The sequence below is a fragment of the Myzus persicae genome, unplaced genomic scaffold (genome assembly GCF_001856785.1).
Source record: "Myzus persicae strain clone G006 unplaced genomic scaffold, MPER_G0061.0, whole genome shotgun sequence".
Lineage (NCBI taxonomy): Eukaryota > Metazoa > Arthropoda > Insecta > Hemiptera > Aphididae > Myzus > Myzus persicae.
This window is the reverse complement of record NW_019100647.1, coordinates 620,417-643,599: the sequence shown is the minus strand read 5'-3', so window position 1 is coordinate 643,599 and position 23,183 is coordinate 620,417. Positions and strand designations below refer to the sequence as shown.

Sequence of the window (23,183 nt, the reverse complement as noted above, 5' to 3'; positions counted from 1 at the left end):
TATTTTATAATGATGCTCCGATTAGAATTGAACGGAGTTTTTCCATTTCGTGGTTCATCCGGGTCGTCACTCGTCCCTCGACACATTTATGGCCTGATGCTGTAACCGAAAAAGTTAATAATAGTTTAGAGTTTAAAATAAATACATCCGAAAGAAAACTCTCTCTAGAAATTGTATTGCTTTTCTTTGCGAACAACCCTCTCCGCGAGGACTCGCAACAGACCTGTAAAATGGTACATTATTTATCACGTCGCGGCGTGGACTCGGGTGTATACAATTTATTTTATTGCTCTGTAGTTTAATCGAGTGTTTGTCGTTTTAAACTGTACGATAACAATAATAATTGAATTCCGACCGGTAAGCCGCCGGGTTTTACTGAATGATGTTTTATTCGACAAAAACGAGTAAGGACAATAATATAATATACTATACATACAGTAACAGTTTTTTCTTTATTCTTCACTCTGCCTGCCATTGGTCGATCATCAACTGCACTTCACCGTGCACACAATGGTATGGAGTCGGGGAAGCTGCAGCTATATGTTTTAATATACTTAATAATATAATGAAAACTTATACTTCTATTATTATTCTAAGCGTTCCAATAACCACGAAGGCGTTATGGTATAATCTCAGTATGGTAACTGAACGCAACTATCAACATATATAAATTAATATAGTATATATTATAAATATAAAATATATCATCAATAAATCATAAAAGCTCCATCAGCCATAGCCCATTAGTGTCACGCATATCCGGGCGGTTTTTAAATCACGGAGATAATGTTAGTTGTATTAATATATTACATGAATATTGTAATGGCTTCACAAATACTAAGTCACACAAATTTGAATTCAAACAAAAAAAAAAAAACAAAAATCCAAACAAATATATATTGATTTAAGGGCGATTCCAGTCTGGTGGCCGAAGAGTCGAGACTTTCTGGCATTACAACCATTTTTTCTGGAGGACTGCAGGGCCAATCGCGTTGCGATTAATGGATCGACATTTCACGATAATTTTGAAACGTATCTACACTGGCTTTTACCTATGTATTTTCCTGAGTGGGATTGGTTTAGCAATGATAATAAAAGAAAAAACGCTATAATAACACAATAAAACTTTTTTTTTAATACATTAAATTATTAAAAAGGGATTTGCTATTAAAAACAATGATAAACGAGAAAATTTTGGTACACGTTAATACGTATATATGAAAATGTTAAACAATAATTATTTATCTTGTACAACACATGTACCTATGTTACAACAGTATGTTTCAATAACGCGTCCGATATATTAGACGTTGGATGTGTCATTGCATAACATATATTTAACAATTAAAATCCAGTTAAATAATTATGCACACGTCAAACGTAAATAAACATTTTACTATTATAATATAAGTATACATTCAATAGCGATAAGAGGTTGTCCACGCGTGACTCTTAATTACGTTTTAGATATAATGTACATAATAATTTGTTTTCAAGTCTTGCAATAAACTTTAAAAGTAGTAGACTTGAAAAAAAAGTATCTTGATACCATGTACCTAATGATGTATACATATTACATACCCATCTAATGGTATTATTTAATTTAATAATGAGTAATTTAATATTTAAAAAAAACAATTTTTTTACAATAATAATATGTAGTTTTCAGAAAAACAATACTTACTCACAATAATCTTTACTATTAAAAATAGTCAATATTATTTTTCGTTATTATTATTGAAAAGTTATATCATATTCCAAGAGGTTTTTTGAAAATTGTTTTCTACTTATAATAAATCTCTAGGACATAGGCACATGATATATTAAAATTGTTTACACGAGTGACGTCCTCTCAGCGTTTGATTAACAAGCCAACTAAAATTAATACGTTATGTTAAAGTATATACTATATAATATTGAAATTAAAAATGTAAACGATACAATACAACGGAACATCATAAATTTGATTAAATTAACTTCTTACAGGTATAATAATCTTAATACTAATGATTTTTAGGGAATACTTAATATTAAATAAAAACAAATCATACAAACGTATAGGTATTAGTACAATATTAAAGTAAAAATGAATAACAATGTTGTTTTGTACAACGCATGTTACTAGTACTTACTTACAGGATTTAGTTAATACATTTAAACATAAACGATAATTATTTAAGATAAATAATCGTACAATAGGTAATAGGTATAATAAATAGAAATAAATAATTCAAAAAAAAAATTACATTAATACATGTCTATGAATAGATTTTAAATAGATTTGAAAAAAAAATGGTTTAGAAACTAAGACCTAAACATCGTACAATGACGGTTTTGATAAAAAAGTTCGTTGATTATATAACGATTTGACTAAACACGAGTTACAGTATTATTGTATCTACACGCTACCTTATATAAATAATATGTATTATGATGGCGTTGAAAATCATTAAAGACAATTATAAAAGTTAGTTGACGAATATATTATGTTATAAATACTATAAGAATAGTGAGATAATAAAGAGCGAGAAAAAGAGATAAATTTAAAAATAGTTAACACTAATTACATTGAGCTTTAATCGAAATAAAATGCTATATGGCGAATCAAAAAAAAAGAGCAATAATTATACAACTTTTAATTCATTTATAATAAAATATTGGCTCCGTTATCACAACATTAAAACAAGGATTGTTATGTTACTTCTTATGCGTCATTGCCGTTGTATAATATTATATATTAATATATATGAGCACTATGCAACTTCCGTTAACCGAATCCAGCGACGACGAATATACAATACGATCCGCCGTCGACGCGTACATATATTAATTATTATATTATTATCATAACATTATTTATCAACATATTATATATTTATTAAAACGACCCTGATCCTAACCCAAAGTGAAAAAAGTTTAAAAAAACGGTTATGATTGTTCTTGATCAATCAATCAACAAGTGCACGTGTGTTTTGTGTTTTGTGTGTATGTATGTATGTTGTATGTATGTATGTATGTATGTATGTATGTATGTATGTATGTGTGTGTGTGTGTGTGTGTGTGTGTGTGTGTGTGTGTGTGTGTGTGTGTATGTGGATATATGTGTGCTTGTGTGTGACGGAAAGACGATTCCACGAGAGCGACTGTGGTACGAGATTTTCGTCCTCGTTCTATACGATAACAACAATAACAATAATAATATAATATTTATATATAAGAACACAAAAAATGTAATAAATATATATATAATAGACGATTATTATTATAAAAAAAAAAATCGAATACCTACGAAATAGATAGAGCGTGTTTAGAAATTTTTTTTTTCATTTTTACATATTAAAAAGTCTCAAAAAAAGCGTACAGATAAACTGCAGAATGCAGATGTTGTATTGTAAAGAGCCGATGTAGGTACCTATATACGATATACCCCCTATATTATCCTATAAAGTATATTAATATTTTTTGTGTGCGTGAAGTTATAATACTCTAACCCTGTGTTGAGATTAAGTCATCTAAGAATATTTACGAAAGATGAAAAACGACAGCGAGAAGAAAACCGGCATTATATGTTTAGCACCAACTTTTATACGACGTAAACGAATAAGTCTAAAACGAAAAAAAAGAAAAAAATGATCGTAAAAAGAAGACATAAAATTAAAATTATTATTTATTATGCATAATACTGCGCGTGTTCTCAAATGCTGTTATTGGTGGTCCGTTTTCCGCTTCTGCCTTTGGTTTCATCCATCAATTACTTGATCCGGGCTCGGAGTCCGGACCAGAGTCCCGTAGGTTCCATTCCCGTGGCGTTACAGTCGGCCAGAGGATCGTACAGGACTTGTGCCCTGTGCGGAGGGACAAGCGGGTCCTTGAGCCGGGCCAAATCGGTCTGCACGCCCGCCATTTTGTCCTTGAGCAGGTTGTATGTGTGCAAGTCTAATCCACACTTCCTGGCCTTCTTATGCACGGTGATCAGATACTGGCGGTCGCGAACATCCGGCATCAGGTACTCCTGCGAAACGGGTACGGTCGAGGTTATTGCAAAAATAATAATATAAAAATATACAACTGCTTAGGTTAGCTGCAGATTTTGCAATAAACGATGGGGCACGGAGGGAAAGTAATGTAATCAGCAGTTTTCCCCCGGTTCTCGATATCACGAAAAAAAAGGTCAGCTGTAGGTTAGGTGAGTCAATTTTATTTTATTGTACTTGATTCACAAGAATTTCTACTATGTATTAAATATATTTTGATATTAAATTGTTTTGAGAAGGTAGTAAGGTATAATACGTATAGTCTAGGAGCTATTGACGGTTTACCTTACCCATTTTAACTCATTTTATTTTATTATAATCTATAGAATCAGGCCTCCTCAATACAAAAAATCGGCATAAGGGTAGACCATCTCAAGGAGAGGCGAAGTTTCTGAAATTAAAAAACATCAACTGATTTTCAAGAGTCTGCAATCACTATAGATGATTCTATATAATTTAAAGAAGTCTTAAAAATCAGAAGACAACAATTCGAATTCAAACAAATAAAATTTTTTTTTCTAGTTTATATAATTCTCCGACGAATTTGATGGAAAATATTTATTAATTTGTTTGAGTTCGAATTTTTGTTTGCTTGATTTTTTTATTACATCTTTAAATAATATAGAATAATCATTTGTTGTTGGTGGTAGACGCTTTAAATCGGTTGATTTTTTTAATTTCAAAGACTCAACCCCTTCCGCTCGCGTCGAGCTGATCTACACTTCTGCTAATTGTTTTATTGTATTCAGGAGGCCTGGTTCTATAGATTATAAAAAAGGCGAGCTAAAATAGGTAAGGTCAAAACATCAGTAGCTCCTTGTCGATTATGAGTGTGTTTATATTATCTTTGCATTCTCATATAATGTCAAACGAGGTTCTTGAAAAATTCATAAATATAACGTACTTGACACGTGTGTGTGCTTTAACCATCGTATTATATACTGCAGGCATACCGTACATGCTTATAATAAAATAATGTTTTCCAAGTAATTATACAAAAAATATTGAGCACGCATTCTATTAGGTACCTATAAGTACCTATATTTTAATATATACAATATTTTATGTACTCCAGATATTTTTGTCACACGAAACCCTAAATCCCGCAGCCGTAGCACACGCACCACGTCGTATTTCCTTTGTTTGTACAGTGAGAAATATTAAACTACATACTATAGGTACCTATAATATATATTATATTCGATTTCTCATACATTTACGCTTTCACCCAGTCAGCCATTTTGGTAACGATCGAAACTCACGGTATAATATCTATAATAGTGGACTTTCGGGTCACTGCTGCAGCCGTCGCAAATGCCCATCGTCAAGGCGGGGTCCCCGAACACTAAATATATTTACTGCCGCATTAGCGTAAAATAATACAATATGCGTATATATATACGCTTAGACCTTGTTGTACGATACGTCAATACCTCGAGATAAAGCTCCTAACCGGGAGGTGCCTTCGATTTCCGAACGGGTCCGCCAATAAATTGTAGTCGTCCGAGACTCGAGAGCATAACATTGGGCATTACGGTGTCCTTCGTTTCTAAAAACGAAATTACTTAACTCTAAAATTACGCGAACTGAATGAGCCCTCCCATTGTGGCTCTGCAAGAAATAAATCAAGCGCAGCGCCACCGGATGAGTTAAAAATGGGTAAAGCTAGGCGGAGCGAGTCCCCAGCGCGATACGCGTTTTGTATTATATTAAGGGATGTAAAAAATGTAATCGGAAATATAATACCCGAGTGCCCGCCGCAGTAAGTGCCCAACAATATTATTTACCGACACCTTTTGCTGTCAACGTTAAATTTCATTTCTCCAACAACCCGGTAAATTACTTTTGAAATTACTACTATACATATAATATATAAATATATATACGCGCGGGGTGCGGCTTCAGACATTCTGACCCACTGCAGCCTTAGCACGTACAATATCATTTTATATAATATATCATATATTATAAACATATAGATACGGTGAGAGAAGACAATAAATTACAAATTTAATAACGGCCGTCATTGTTTTTTCATTTTTCCTCCCCGCCGACTGTCCATAACTGTCCAAACAAATGTTTTCGCTGCATTATTACCTTATTTAAGTATAATAGACTTAATTAAGCACCACAACTTTGTACGTATATAGGTCACGTACACGTGTACGAAAATATAATTCACCGGTGATGAAACAAGTATCAAAGGTCATATAAATTAGGCATATATAATATAATACTTTGTGCGAAAACATTATTTACGTTTTAGCAAAGGAATTATTATTATCTACTGTACTCGAGGGTCCTATCTGCTAATGTTGTACTAGGAAAATAAGAGTAGTTGCTACAAGAATAAAATAAACTCTGCACAAAAATGTTATCATAATGATATAAGTTATGATATAAAAGTCTTAAAAAACAAACCAACACTAGTGAAATCTGATAAAAAAATACAAAAAACAAATTTTAGATGCAATTAAAATAATAATTTAAACATATTTATGCATGCGATAAAATAATTAAACTTTTTCAACTCATTACTTTAATATTAATCGAATAGCAATTTATTAAAAAAAAATAACCACTAAATCAAACAACGTATTTACATTTTACGAGTTTGACCTAAAAATCCAAGCTGCAACAAAAGTAATCTAAAATGTATTTGATAATTTAAAATTGATGATACAGGACAGAACTAAAATCAACTATAGATTATTCGGGGGGAATTAAAAAGTAGAGATATTAAAATATCATATTTTTTTAATTAAAAAAATACATGGACATTATTTTTAGAGAATACGGTGACAATATTAAGAATTAAGCCATGATATTTAAGTTTGAAAATGGCTAAAGAATACAATGATGTATACCTTCGCAAAATGTCTATAATATAATGATGAAAATATGGATAGGGTTTTGTCCTATTCTAGTTTGAAGTCGTTAAACTACAAAAGGAACAATTGTTGTGGAACATGAAGCAGAATTTATACTTTGATGTTAATTGTTCTGTAAAAGATAACAAATGCATAATGGACTGAAAACATTTGGTACTATTGGGTTGTGCAAAACGATAAGAATTCGTGCGAAAAAAAGAATTTTGTAATGTAATGTTTGTACTATAAATTTATAAACCTACCTACCTTTGAAAAAAGAATGTTTTATAGTATGCACATTTAAGTAAAATTGGGATGAATTGAAAACACATACAATGGAATATTATATACATAAGATTTTTTTGCCATAATTTAACGCCTTTATCACAATAAAGTGGATTAATGATTAATGTATTACTGTAAGTTATTTCAAACCATGTTTAACATAACGTAAATATTTTTTTAATACTCCCGCTGAAAACATGTTAAAAAACTGTAAACCATACTCTGCTATACAGCAGGTATATAGAAGGGTCAGAAAGTGTTAGGTACTGCAATCTATAATAGATGTGTTAAATTTGAACTCAATGGTATAAAACCATTTGCATAAGATGTATTTTCTGGAATAAACGTTTATGCAGCGAAGTTTGAAGAATACGAAGACAAATGGGTTTACCCGTAATATATTATAACTTCAATATAAAAACTGCAAAGTATATTGTTAATATATTAAAATACAACCTGTACACAATATATAACGATTTCATTACTAATACTATAATATTAATAACAATGACTATAATATTATACATTCTTTGTGATACTTCTGGGAACAAAAATCATATACTATGAGTTATTTTTTTAAATAGCAAATACTGAAAAGCCAATTGTTAAGTACAAAGCACTAAAAATGCTGATCAAAATTCTCGAAACTACTGTTAATACCTAGGTATATTATATTTTATATTATTATTTATCGCGTACAAAAAATTAATAATTTTTTTCTTGAATTTGTTTGAGTGTAAATAAAAAAATCAATACACTTGTCGACATGGACATTTCGCAAAAGGACGTTATTGATGATGACGAGATTGTACTAAAGTGTGGGGTTCCCCGCTGGAGCGTTCACGGAAAACTGAAGTTTCGACAGATACCCACAAAACGAGATTTCAAGTAGGCAAACTGCTTTCGGGACATTTTCAGGATTTGTTCAAGGATCACCATCACCCAAATTACGTCCATCTTACATGGGCTGCATCTTGCACTGGTTGTGCTCAAAGGCCACCTGCATTACCGTAGACATTTACCACATAAGGGCCACTGCCTCCTACCCCGGCACCAATAGTACCTAGGCTAATTGACCACCAAAGTCACCCATAATGACGGCCGGTACGTCTCTGATCTCATTTTCTTCTAGTACTGGGCAAAAGGGTATTATCGTATTCCAATCACAACGGAAATATTTAAGTCTGTGGTGTTGAAGCCTGCCGGGGATAGAAAGCTTGGAAAATGGGTTTCAACGAAGTGATGTCAAACGACATTGTAAATTATTAACGAACTAGTTAAACTTATTGTCTTCAGTTCAGTTGTAACTGCAGTAAGCCCGAACGACTAAGACAAAGTTTATAGTACGTTGATAATACGTTGTCTTTGTATAACTCTCGATTCGGGAGAAAAATAAATGTTAAATAAGTTATACCTAATTTAGGGACAATAAATTCAATGTTACAATGTTTATTACAAAATAAAAAAAGTTTCGAAAGAATACAAAAAAATAATTGAACTATAGGTGTAGGTAGAAAATATCACTAATTTAATGAGTGTTTTGAATAAAATATAATGGATAATTATTATTATATTATCATTTAAATATTTATTGGAACATTTCTCTAGATAATTATCACACACAAATTATTATAGTGCACATTCGGTTGAAGTATTATTTTAGTGACGTGTTGAATGTGTTCAAAACCGAATTACCTATAATATACGAATTATTTAATATGATACTTGCTAGGATAAATTCGATGATACTGATTTTTTATTATTTGGACAACCGAATAGATTTTGACCAGCTAGACTGTTTAGAAAATGGTAATATAAACATCCGCCGAAAATTAGCTAAAAAAATACCAAAAACACTGTATCGAGTTTATAAGCTTATATTATTTCAAACACTTATCGTGTACAAACACACATAAAAAAAAATCATATCATAGTAAAATTAATACATTCATCGCTCCGCCGAGAATCAAAGAAGTACATAAGTTAAATTATAACCCCTAGTCCCAGATAATAAATTAATAATAGTTATAAAATTAAAACATTATGGTTGAATGTTGATCGAAGATTAGGAACGACAGTAAAATATTAAAATAAAAAAATAATTGTTCACAAAATACTAATACTTTCTCTTTAAAGAATATTGGACAATATGACAATACTATTTTCTATAATAAATTGGCTTAAAACAGAAATCTTTTAAGTGCACTTGACAATACAACACAAATAAATATTTTGCTGGGTGGATTTTGTTTTTCAAAGATTTTTTTCGATAGATAACACATGGCCGCCGGCCGTGCCTAAATCCTCCCTATTGATAACTTTATTGACACCGAATTTCGGACGAGCAATTATTGTTTGTAATGATTTACCTATCCCATAATATCCCCATTATCAAAAAGGAACACGGCCGAATAAACTCATCATTCCGACCATTAATCTCATAATTCCAGCTCCCGTTATTAATGGCATGCTTCCAAAATTCCTCGAATTGCCCACTTTTCACCTATACAGGCGCAACTCAACAATTTCCCAAAATAGATAGGTACATATTACATTATTGCGCGCATATTACGAGTTATCCAGCGATAACGTGACTCAAGTTAAATATTATTAAACATTTATACCAAACATCAGCTATAATATGTCAATTACGTAATTGAAAATATTGCGCACATAATGATGGTTAAAAAAAATATGTTTTAATGGCTTAATAACACAATAATTATTGTGATTAAAAATAATACATTCAAATATATAATTATATTGATTAGCTACATATTAAGACGAGTTGATGATTATTGTCTGAATATACCTGTTTGGTGAGTACATAGTAAGCATATACGGCCATGGCGGTACCATAAGTGACGAAGTATGTGACCGGCTCCATTATGTCCCACGAATATTCCCACCAAGTGAGCCGAGCCAATATGCCAAACTGCACTGACATAAGTCCCAGACCGACCCATGTGAGCACCGATGTTTGTCTGCTGGCTACCAAGTCGATGGATTGCCTTTTCTGAAACATAAATGTGTATTATATTATATATGAACACCGTTCACGTTGAAAAGTGTCTTTTAAAAAAAAGATTTTTAAAAATACTGCTGTGGACAGCAGTTATTTGTTTAATAGGCAGGCAGGTATATTAATATTTATTAAATTTATTATACAGCGTGGGATATCTGTGTTTTCTTGTATTCCTATATTATTATTATGGGGAAAATGATAAAACACTGTGACTCACCCTGCAGGCTTTAACATAAATATGTACCTATATCACATATATACTATACCTATACTGAATAAAAATGTTTTCATTTTAGTTTAATTTTAGTGATGAAATATTAATCTGGAAACTAAGCACGAGAAATTTATTTTGTTATTTTTCGGTGGATACATTATAGTATATTGTGTAATATTAATAACTCGTTAAATACAATATACAGACAATATAAAAAGTTAAAAACAAAATTTATGACGCGTGTTATTATTACTTTTAAAATAATTTTGACAACAATTAATGTTCCATTCAAAAACGAAACGTTTTATGTTTACCTAGTAGGTTATGTACATATATACTATATACCTTATACACTGCAGAAACCATTTTTTTAATAAAAAAATACATGTAATTTTACTATTTCAGTAGATAAAAGTATATTTTAAAAAGCAAGTCCACTGTTCTGCAATCATATGATAATAATAGACAGGTATAGAGTATTAATGTATTATATTTATTTGTATTATTATTATAATGATACATGATTCATTGTACACACAAACACATCGCATGTTTTCTAAAAAAGTCAATAACAATAAATAAAAATGAAAGTTTTTATATTATTTACTTTTTCGAATTCCCAAAGGTTTTTTACTCTGAAAAGGGATCATAGAGATTGTAACATTTCATCGTATACGTACAACAGAACTCTCAGAAATATTGGATTCAATGAAACTGTTCGGCTTTGATAAACTTTATTTTACTTATTGACTATTGTTGTGTACAATATAATACATCGCATATTGATCGTTTTCATAGGACGCACATGGATGATTGAAATCTCTACACTTAAGTCTCTTTTGAATCAAACGTAAATGGCATATTTACACATAATACATAAAATACATTGCGAGAGTACTAGACATTATATATATATATATATGTTTCTTCTCCATTGACTATCGATTTAAAAAAAAGTCGAATATATAATAATAATACATATTATTAGACAAAAAAAAATAATAATATCTTCAATGATAATTTATTGCAGATATTATTATTATGGTTATAGTATTGATGTTTTTTTCTTTTTTGTCATAAGTATGATATATATTCCAAACGGTCTTAACAAACTATAAGTACTTATACCATTTTTAAAATAAAAAAATTGGCAAAAGTTAATTTAACGCATATAAATACTATAATTAGAAGGTTATGATTATTTGCATTTTAAACTGCAGTCTGCAGGTACCTTCACATATACAATTTAATTAGTAACGCATTCAAACGTGCTGTTTATTTATTTGTGATGCACATTTCTAGCTTGTTAAATTTAAAGTATGCTGGTGCTGTCCTGCACAACCTGTGTTTGAAGCATCTTGATTTGAATAAAGTTTGAGCTAACAAAATTATTACTATATATATTATGTGTACAGCTGTGTTGGAAATAGTGTACTTGAGAGTTGAAAAGTAGGTAGGTACATAGCGCCATAGCGGGTACGTTCATTTACAAGGCGATTGTCCTTCTTCGAGTTACTCATAAAAAACTTTTTTTATGCACATATATTTTTATTGAATTAAATAAATCTGCAAATTGGTTTTTGCTGTTAGAAGTTCAGAGTTTATTTATTATTATTGAGGTATAACACGAATAGATAAATCTTCTATAAAAAAATATCCGTGGCTTGAGAGGACTGATGTTATTTTATTACTCGCAGTATAAATATTTTTTGTTAATATTTTTACAGTAGTAAAATAAAAACAATCAATAAATTAAGGTAATAAGGTGAAGGTACTCGATATATCACTTAAATGTCAAATATCAAGTACACGTATTGCTTATGAAGATATGGATAATATCTTCGGGTAATATACCTAGTACCTACGTCTGCGAGTCCCAAGAGGATTTATTACTAATTTAGTAATTTTCAATTATTACACATAACTTTTAGATGAATAATATAAAAATTTTAGTTGGGTTTTCAAAGTGGTGTTTATGACTTGGTCAAAACTGTTCTTCAAAAAATTGTTGTAAGTATACATATATATTTTTGACAGATGTTTAAACCATTAATAAAATTAAAACAACTTTAATGTAGGTATGCATCAAAATTAAAGAGTGCATTTTTTTAAACAAATTGAATGGGTTCACTTATTGATTCGCATATCAAAATATAAGTATTATTAATGTTGTATTAAGTGTAATGCCCGAATTTAAAGACCATAAAATATAGAAACTGTCAAAATATTCATTTAAAAATAGGCAAAATGTATTTTTGCGAAAATTACCCCCTGAAAATGTGTTTTTTAAATTTAAGTTGTATTGCAAAAAATCAGTTTAATAAATATTTTAATGTTCACAGAAGTTTAAAATTTTATTGAAAACATTATAAATGACTCATTGCCCAATGGCCATAATGTTTATTGGCGAACAACGTTATATTGGAGCTGTATTATCCATTCTAAAAATACAAAAATATAAAACTAAGAATATATTTAACTATCTAGCAGTATGTTAAATTCTGCGTTCAAATATTGTATACTTGTTAAATATTGACCATTGCATTAAATATAACCAGATTGTTTTAAATATATTATTTTGAATTAGGTACCTAAATGTACACTACTAACTCAACAAATGTATTAATATGCAATAAAAATAAAATATAATAAATAATTTGATGTATAGAATAAAAATTTATGCCTGAATATGATCGAAGGTTAGGATACGAAGCACTGAGAAATTACAAAAAAAAAAATACTAAATAACAATTTTTATAAGATTTGTTACATTAATCGAATAATGTAATTGAGTTACATTGTTACAGAGCATCAAAAAAAAAACTTTTAATTGAAATCTAGGCCTTAATATAGAGTTTAAAAATGGTTATACTTTATACACATTTGTACCTATTAAGTTATTTAATGTACCTGCTTAATGAAAAAATGAAATAAAAATAATTTATACAATTTTATACTTACCTAACAGTTTTTATAAAACACAATAACCTGGTAAAGTAATAGTTAAGCTTTACTCTATAGCCTATGGATTTATATTTGAAAATACCTACTTATTTTACATATAAATAAAAAGCTTAACAATATTGATAAGATGCATATTTATAATTTTCAGAATCAGCCGAATCAGGCCTTTGATGTTTAAATTTACAACTATTGTGATTATTCAAATAAATGTTGGGATCATAATTTTGTTCTTTCAAATATTCGTCTTTTACGGTAAAAGTTTTTAAGCTATATCTTTTAAGTAAACAAGTTTTTTAGAATGAAATATAAAACTAAGATCTAAATTCCAACTATGTTGTTTTTTACAAACAAAACATGAACAAATATAAATATGTTGAATAAGGCAAACACTTTATCTTGATAACTATTATTTACAAACAAATTACTTAGCTTATAAACTTGAACTTCAAAATAGGAAATGTTTATGTTTAATCATTTTTGTTTCGAAGCTAAACACATTTCATGGCATTATGCTTTTAATCCAATTACTATAATACAGTAAACAGTAGGTATACAGTATACATGTATTAAATTTTATTATTTATAAATAGCTTTGGATAATATGAAAGTAAAAAACATGTAGGTACTCTGTATACTATAATATCTAATCGTACCTACTGGTCCTACTGCTAGTATGATGATAATAAATGAATATTATTTTGTCAAATTAAAACAGGTTAACAATAACTTTGATTAAAATGGATTATATTACAATTGTATTCTGCGAATTAAGCGACTTCCTAAACTCATTTAAAACAATTGTTCGGTGTAAAGTTGCATGGAAATAACGTTTAATGAATATATGTACATATATATAAATAAATGTCCATACATTTCATACATATTATTATCTTTTATCTCTAATTACGTCATGAATTCAACATTATTTTTAAAACGTCAAAGGCATGCTAATTAAAAGTTTACAGCATTAGAATTATTATTATTCCGTATAATTGATAAATATCAAATTAAAACTTAATTTGAAAAAGAAAGTATAGTGATGAATATAATGATATAAAATAGCAAGGAAATGGTATCCATTTCCTATGCGGCATATATAATAATACTAATACGTCCAATCCATGACAAAACATAAATAAATATTTTGAATATTTATAGTTTCTCTTCTGCAATATATATATATATAATATATTAACTTTAACAACAGCAGTAATAATTATGAATAACTAATCAATAAGGGCATTATTATTACTCAGTATGAAAAAAATCTAATGAAATGAACGTATCCACAAAACGTGTAAAACCATCGTTGTCTTTGCATATCCAGAAATCATTCATTTTCAATGCATAGATAGTAAACAAATATAAAGTTTTTATAAATATTTATTTAGTGTCGTATTTTAAATAAATTATGTAGCAGGTATAAAATAATAACTATAGAACTAACATGAACTTCATACATCAAAAAATAGCATATAATATATAGGTAATGTACATATTATATAAAATATGACTCATCCTAACCATTATAGAATCACTATACAATAAGTTGATTCCCAGTGGATTATTATACGGTTTAATCAACATATTATATGGGTATAATATAATAATAATACGAGTAAACGATATACTCTTATGAGTTGCGTACAATCAAAAGTTGTCAAAAGTTGAACATTATAATATATTATTAAACTCTAAAAGATAGCTGTCCATTACGCATATACGTTTTCTGAAACATTTCGGTGTACCGGTAAACCTTTTAGTTTTAGACATGTTCGGTAGGTATACGCAGGAGAGAATAAAGAATGAGGAGATCGTGAGACGGTTTTCACACACACCAAAAAACAAGAGAGTTACGTGCCACATATATCTAAGTATGTTACGCAGAGTTAATACGAGGAATGATTGAACGGATGTTCAAAGAAAGAAGTTTTAAGCCTTTAGCCTACAGCTGGTATAACAGCTATTATTACTATATAGTGGTGCGATGAAATGTGGGTGCGTATATTTAAGATGTTACTGCAATATATATATATAATAATATAATACATATACCACGCAAAGAGGACGAACTTTGAGCAAACGAAGAAATACAATTTGGTATAATAACACAATAGGTAAGTGCACGCGAACACGAGCGGCGCGAGACGACCGGGACGAGGGTATAGGAAAACATTTTCTTTATAATATAGCAATACCTATTATTATGTGTGTAAATTTATGGTCATTACACCCACTTCTTCATTCAGCGATTATTATACGTACCTATAGGGTTTTATAGGAAGTTTACGATACTTCTGTTTTCAGTGTATCGCATTGATGTTTACAATTACAGTATCTATATTATGCTGTTTTTTATGCGTTGTATTTTATTTTATGACAAACATAATATATCTAAGCATTTTCCACTTGTTTAGTCTAAATAGTAACATTATATACGACTTACAAGCATTATGCCACCGCAGTAAGTATATAGTTGGGTACAGTATATTATATGGTGTATAGATGTGCAGGATTCATGAAATATCTAACGTCTAACTTTGTCTCGTATGTATAATACACTATTACCTGTATGCTATTACTTTATTTTCATCATTCGTATAATAATATGTATTGCGAGATCAAAACCCACGAGGCAGTCTAAAATAGTCATTAGACATACGAATTGCAGATGTCAATATACAAAACATAACAAAACAGCAAACTAATATAAAGTATCAATGATTTTTGATTTTTCTCGTATTGAAACGCTTTACAAAATGATAGTTTAAATTAATACAAATAATAAATGTAATGATCGTAACTAAATTACAACCTTCATCGATCTTCTTGTCTATAATACTATTTGAAATGACTTATTAGCGATTTTTCAGTGTATTATTGTATGTATTGGCTTTAATTAAAAACTTTCTTAAAAGTTCCAAATTAATGATTAGACAGTTTTTTTTCACTTTTTTGAATAATAAAACACGTAAAAACATTTTAATCAATATTTTTCAACACATGTGCCAATTAACTTCAACAGTTATTTATTGTTATTACAATTTTTAAAGGTACTTTTTCTTTATTGCTTTTTACAGGATTATTTATACATTATTTATGAAAGCATTATTTTTTTTTGTGAAAAAGCTTCTGTAAAGAATAATGGGATAAATATTTTAAACGAATTATATTGGTATTAACTAATCAATGAAAATAACTTACATATAACGTCCCAATAACATTTAGGAATGAGTCAGTAATATTATCTTTTCATTTTCTTAATATAGACAGTTTATCAAACTTAAAAATAAAACTTTTACTATTAACTTTTAAACTATTGAGGAGTATAAGATGATGGAGACCAAATAGCCCCTGTCGAGGAAACACAGATAAGCATAGTGGAAGCGGGGAAAATGGAAGAAAAAGCCAGGGATAAGTCTGAAAAAATAAACATTACACATAATGATATAGTATGTTAACATTTTTAGTTTTATTATACATATATAATGCATATTTGGCCTATTTCTAAAATATACCTATATACCTAATCAATATGTGTTCAATAAAGACAATCCAACCGGCTCAGCCTTATCGCCCAGGGTAATTATTATATTGCATCAATTTACTATAAAATATATATTTATATTTTCCATATAAGTATTAAGATATATTAAAATATACATTTTTAAACCATTAATTTTACAATGTAGACAAATAATTAATTGTTTCAAATAATTTTGAGATTAAATTCATAAAAATATAATAGAGTGGTTACCCAAAATCTATGCATATTTATATAAGTCATATTGCATAACGGGGAACTGCTTATATATTTTACATAACAACATATGTATAAATATACATTATACTATTATGTATACACTTTCATGAGCATCATAACTAAGTATTTTCCGAAGAGAAATCGTTGATTTAATTCAACGAAAAGTAAACCATAACTACTCGAGTAATAGATTTTAAATTTTAAGTTTAGCAGAATATATACAAAATACCTAAATTTCTTTTGGTTGTAGGTATATAATGATTATGTGCTTTCGTTTTAATATACATACATACATGTATAGGGGATATTAATATTTTTTTTAAATTTTAAACTTTTGTGTGATAGGCATTTGAATTTAATTATTTTCTATAATGCCAAATATATTTTTTTTTTAATTCAATTTTGTTTATAACTACAAAGTTAAATTTTACTACGTTTGTATGCCAAGAACCATAAAAAAAATAAAAATTTAATGATTATTTTATTCTTATTCAAAGATATATTATTTAATGGAGTGGCATAAATTAATATGAATGCTTATAAAATAAATGATAATAGAAAAGAAAAACATTTTCAAGTCGATTGTCTAGTAGTCATTTAATTTAATAGTGGACGGAAACCATTTAAATCTTGACACTAATGACTAATTAGTAATTATTAATTATTAATAACTTATAAGCTGTAACTGAAAAAAAAATGATAACAATATAAGTTCGAAGTATCAACACCGTTGAGGGGTCAGGGGTTTTATTTTATTAACATTTAACTAACTTCATGCAACTTCCAATAATATCATCTATGTGACATAAATTAATTTAAATTAATGTTTACCGATATAAATATTTAAGAATAAGAAACCTAACGAAAAATATATATTTTATCTGGACAGTGAACACGAAGAAGGCACCTTTGTACCTATCACCTAAATAAAATATTATAATTTGGGCGTAATTTATTGTTTATTTTTATAAAACTGCGTGCACAATGACCTTTTGTTCTATGTTTTTTTTTCATTTCCTCCGAATCATAAATATTACTTAGTGTTAAGATATTACATTTTTTAATTACACTTCAACAGTTAATATATATGTATATATGTATTATGTGCGTATATATTTTTTAGTAAAAAACATAAAATTAATTTTACTTACATTTTTTTGAATGTACTTGTATCTAGTTAGTATAAAATATAAATATATATTAAATCATGGATATTATAAACATTATAAATTAACTTCATAATCAATAATTAATGCTTTATTTATTTTTAAATATTTTAAATATTGAATAGGTTAATAAGTAAACTTATGTATAATAATGGGTATAATAAGTAAATATTAATTTGATACTACATACGTATTAAAAATGTTCATTTTTAATTCTTTTAATTTTTGATAATATTATATTGTTTTATATTTTAAGCAGTCCTAAAACAAAAAATTAGTCTGAGTATTCATTATAGAAATAAAATAATTGCTTTCGAATTTTTTTATTTACTTGTTAAATTGTATAATAATAATTTTACAGTATCCAAGAAGATAACAGATCTATTCAATGAATACATTATTTTAAACTTAAGAAAATCGAAACAATACAAATTATTAATATTTAAGTATAAAGTACTTATTTATGTTCTTTAAAAAAAAAATAACTGACAGTGTTTTAAGCATGAGAACTATGTTTAATACATGATATATTAAGTATAGTAAGACAAATCATAGCCAATGCATAAAGATACTTTTAAAATGTCAATTGAGACAAATGAAGATAAAATAACAATTTTTTTTTCAATATTGGTAGGAGGCTATAGCAGCGGTTACTACACTTTCAAGAATAAATACTTGTATTGTTTTCGACTGAAAATCGATTTTAAACGCAGATGTGAAAAGAACTTCCAGAGAAAAAAAAACATACATTTTTAATGATATACGACCGTGGAAAATAAACAAATGATAAATGTTACATTTAATAATTATTATGTTTTGTCTTTGACACATTTTTTACGAGTGAATAGATTTTCTACTATATCATGTCTTAATTTGATTTCATGATATGAAGTGCATTTATGCATGAAATGTGTTCAAATATTGCCACAGATAAACTACTATGCAACGGAATTTAAATTTAATAAATCTCCAACGACAGGGTGTGCGTTAACAATTATAATTGAGATAATATTAGCATTACGAAGGACGAAAGCGATGAAATTCAAACCGTTCGTTCAGCGACTTATAAGAGGATTATGTATACATGCTGTAGACATTTATGTATATATATATATATATATTAATTGAAATAGTTTTGTTAATTCTAGTAGGAATTAATCTGCACGGATTTTCTTCCGAAATGGGAATTACCTATTTCCGCCAATAATTAAAATTATTGTTTCCGCGGGTGGTACTCGTTACTTTCAAAATTGTATATTTTTTCCAATAATAACAGTTTCAAATTTCAACTAAAAGTGTACTTAGCAATATTTCACCAATACTCTATTCAACCAAATGAGATATTGAGCACTTTTCCACCAAAACAATTACTATTAAACGTTGTGATACAGTATAATAGCATCATATTTGTATAAATACAACTAAATAATGTAAGGTATTAATGTATAATGTACTTATAATACTAAACATTTAGATAAAATACTGGTTTCTATTTTATATAATAATAATTATTATATAAATAAATTCTGAATAGATTGCCAAGTACCTATAATATATGTATAATTGAATAATTAAGGGTAATTAAGGTAACAGGTAAATTAATAAATTATAAGTTATATGAAATTTTGAAATCATAAACGGAGACAATTATACATTCCTAACGTGTTAAAATTGTATTGTATATTGAATATTTGTTTGGATAAGTATTAACACAACTATATAAATATTAATAATTCACAGTAGGTATTGATAAATGTTTATTTCTACTTGAATTCTTTTTTTTTTTTGTATGTTTATTTTTTATAAGTCTTGCAAATCCACCATCAAATAGACACTCGAGTCACCACTATAATTTATTATTTAGATATTAATTAAAATCTAATTGTTTAATAACTAAATAAATATATAAGTAATTATATTTTATACCTAGCTAACGATTGGTGTTGCGTGAGTGATATGAAGTAATGTATTTTTAACGTTGGTCCAAAAGAAAAGTGATCTAAAGTCTAGACTCTAATACAAATATTTACAAATGGAGCAATAATGCGTAAATATTTCTTAACAGTAAACAGTGATTGAGTGAATATTAAATTAAAAATATCAGTGAGCAGCAAATATCATAAATATATTAGAGGTATTTATTTGTCTGTCTATATAGTAACTCATTTAATTAATATGTATTATACACACAGGCACACAGCTCAGACTTCATCACATAAATTCCATTTAAAATATTTCAAGTGTCACCCTTAGTTTACATTGAAAAATGTAAGTAATTAGTTTTATAACAATATTATAAATGTTCACACTTTAAGAATCAATAGTTGTAAATAAAGGAAATTGAGTTCAAATATTCTCAAATATTTAAATTGATAAATAGCGTCATAGTATCATACCTTTTCGAGGGGTTCCAATTTGACTTTTAGTTCTTCCATCTTAGCCAGTAACTCCCTTTCTTTTTTTAATTGATGTTCTTCGACGTTCAGTGATTCGTACAACTGACTGACTAAAGTCCTGACGCCAGAAAGCCGTTCCATTTCTTCCTATAAAATAAATATCATGCATAAAAACAAATCTATTATAATATAACGACAAATATCTGCCTACGTTTCTATTCATTTCAAATTCACAACAAATAGTCTCACACCAGTCACGCGTAAGTCGTATAAAATAATAATTATTTAATATTATTGATGTGCCATGTAATTACAATAATTAATTAATAATTATAAATCTACTTTATTATCTTTATTATTTTAGTACTTAAAAATAATTAAAATCACAAACATTTTTATACATCATATCCAACATCTGATGCATCACCTAATTAGAGATAAAAGCAACACGAAATTTTTCATTATACTTCATAATATTATATTAACACCCATATGTTGGTCGAACTAATGAACCCTTTAACACAGATGGATCTGATAAAGTAAAACTATCTGGTTTTCTAACAAAATGTGCATATCATATTATATGGATACCTATTTATAATATATTTAAATGGATATAATGTACATAGATACCTACTTATTTTGTGTCGTTTCGTGTTTAACGGTAGTAACTTTTATTAGCTTATCAAAGAAATGACAAAGTTATTACATTTTGTATCCATAGTAGAGTAATATATTTAAAACAAAATTAAATGTATCATCATTGTTTAAAAAAAAAATATTTAGGTACCTTTGAGACATCTTACTTTTGCAATATTATTACTTACAATATTTATAATATTATTCCATTTAAATAAAATACAAATAATGTTTTTTTTAACATAAAACATACATTTTTAGTTTGACACATTTACAATAACACTACATTTTTACAAAAACCCTAAGTTGTTCTCATTGGGGATAGGGGAAGAGGGTTTCACCGACTGTATATGTGCCAGAAACAAAATAATATATCTTAAATACCTCTCTATACCTACTTCAAATTCTATATTTATTTTTCAAAACACAAAAGTATTAACAAAAGAATCATTATTTACGTCCATATTTTATATTTGAGTTTATGCAATGGTCAACATTTCAATCGATGGTTGAAAGTACAACTTTCGTCACCGTCACTTAGGTCAAACAAGAAATTTCAACAAAAAACTAAATGCCATATAATTTTTTTGTGTTTTTAGTTTTAACCAAGTGTTATAATGATAACTAATAATTAGGTTTTGACGATATAATTATTCCAATTCATCTGTATTTGAATGACATATGGCAACGATAAGTAGTGACTAATGTTGTACATCACATAGAAATGTTTTTAAAATAATTATTATTCTTATCATAGCCATCATATTATATTTTGTTCACATTGCATTTCTAAAACGTTTCAAAGTATTGCAATTCACAGTAGGTACAACGAAACGTTTCACTAAACAATAAAATAGTTTGATAATCAATCTGCCAAAAAAAAATATTATCATGGCACATTTAGTTATTATTATATTATGTAGCATAATGTTGTAACTCTTGTCTAGGTCATAAATAACAATAATTATGTATATCGTAGATGTTGATAACGATTTCGAACTCAATTCATCATTATTATAGTGCAGAATACAAAAATACCTACTATCTAACTATAGATTAAAAACAATGGTAAGTTTCGTGTTGTGAACTTGTAAGTGTCGCCGGTAAAATTATGTTTTGTGGGTCTTAGAGACAGTTGGATGTCTTTAAATACCTATCAAAATATGTAATACTAATATTACTACCTCTTTTTACTATCAAAATATGGAATCCCTATTCCCCATACAATATTTTAAAATTAACTTATTAACTCGTACTAGAACTTAACATAAGATTATAATTATTCCTAATTATTTATGAAAATACTTAAATACCAGTATTGAAATAATATATAATATCTTTAGATGCAGTTCAACCAATTACGCAAGATTGGTTGTCGTATGATTTTAAATCGTACAAACCTTTGTAAGCTTCCTGTGCGGTGGCACTTTAACCGCGAACTCTCGGTCATTGATGGTTAACCGGAAGTCATCTTCCATGAGCGATTCGATTGTATTGGAAGACGCTATGCGCACACCCTCTGAGCTGGATATAACTACGCGGTCGACACCCGGATCCTCGGTCTTCAACATTTTGGTAAAGTCACCGACCGTGTTCGTCACTGGGCGCAAGGTAAACTGACAAAGTTCGCGCCTGGACGGCAAAGGAACTGTGACCGTGGGCAACCCTCGTCTGAGCTCGACGTGGATTTCTGCAAAAAACATAATGCAAATGTTAGTAGGTACATAAATTATAAATAGGACGTGGGCTTTGTAGACGCGTTAAATTTAAATGGGCTTTTTAAGTAAAAACGCTCAAAAACGAAAAACTGAACACGCTATTTGGCAA

General features: G+C 28.4%; 1 protein-coding gene across 1 annotated transcript in view; it reads right to left on the bottom strand.

Moving 5' to 3' along the window:
• Nucleotides 1–1,736: 1,736 nt before the first annotated feature.
• Nucleotides 1,737–23,183, bottom strand: part of LOC111038815 (calcium uniporter protein, mitochondrial) — a 74,329-nt gene continuing 52,882 nt past the window's right edge. Inside the window, exons 3-6 of the mRNA XM_022322056.1 lie at nucleotides 22,757–23,046; nucleotides 20,718–20,864; nucleotides 10,002–10,205; nucleotides 1,737–4,012 (exon numbers count right to left, since the gene is read on the bottom strand). Of these exons, the coding sequence (XP_022177748.1) occupies nucleotides 3,752–4,012; nucleotides 10,002–10,205; nucleotides 20,718–20,864; nucleotides 22,757–23,046 (902 nt within the window). The 3' untranslated portion in view covers nucleotides 1,737–3,751. The remainder of the gene's footprint in view (nucleotides 4,013–10,001; nucleotides 10,206–20,717; nucleotides 20,865–22,756; nucleotides 23,047–23,183) is intronic.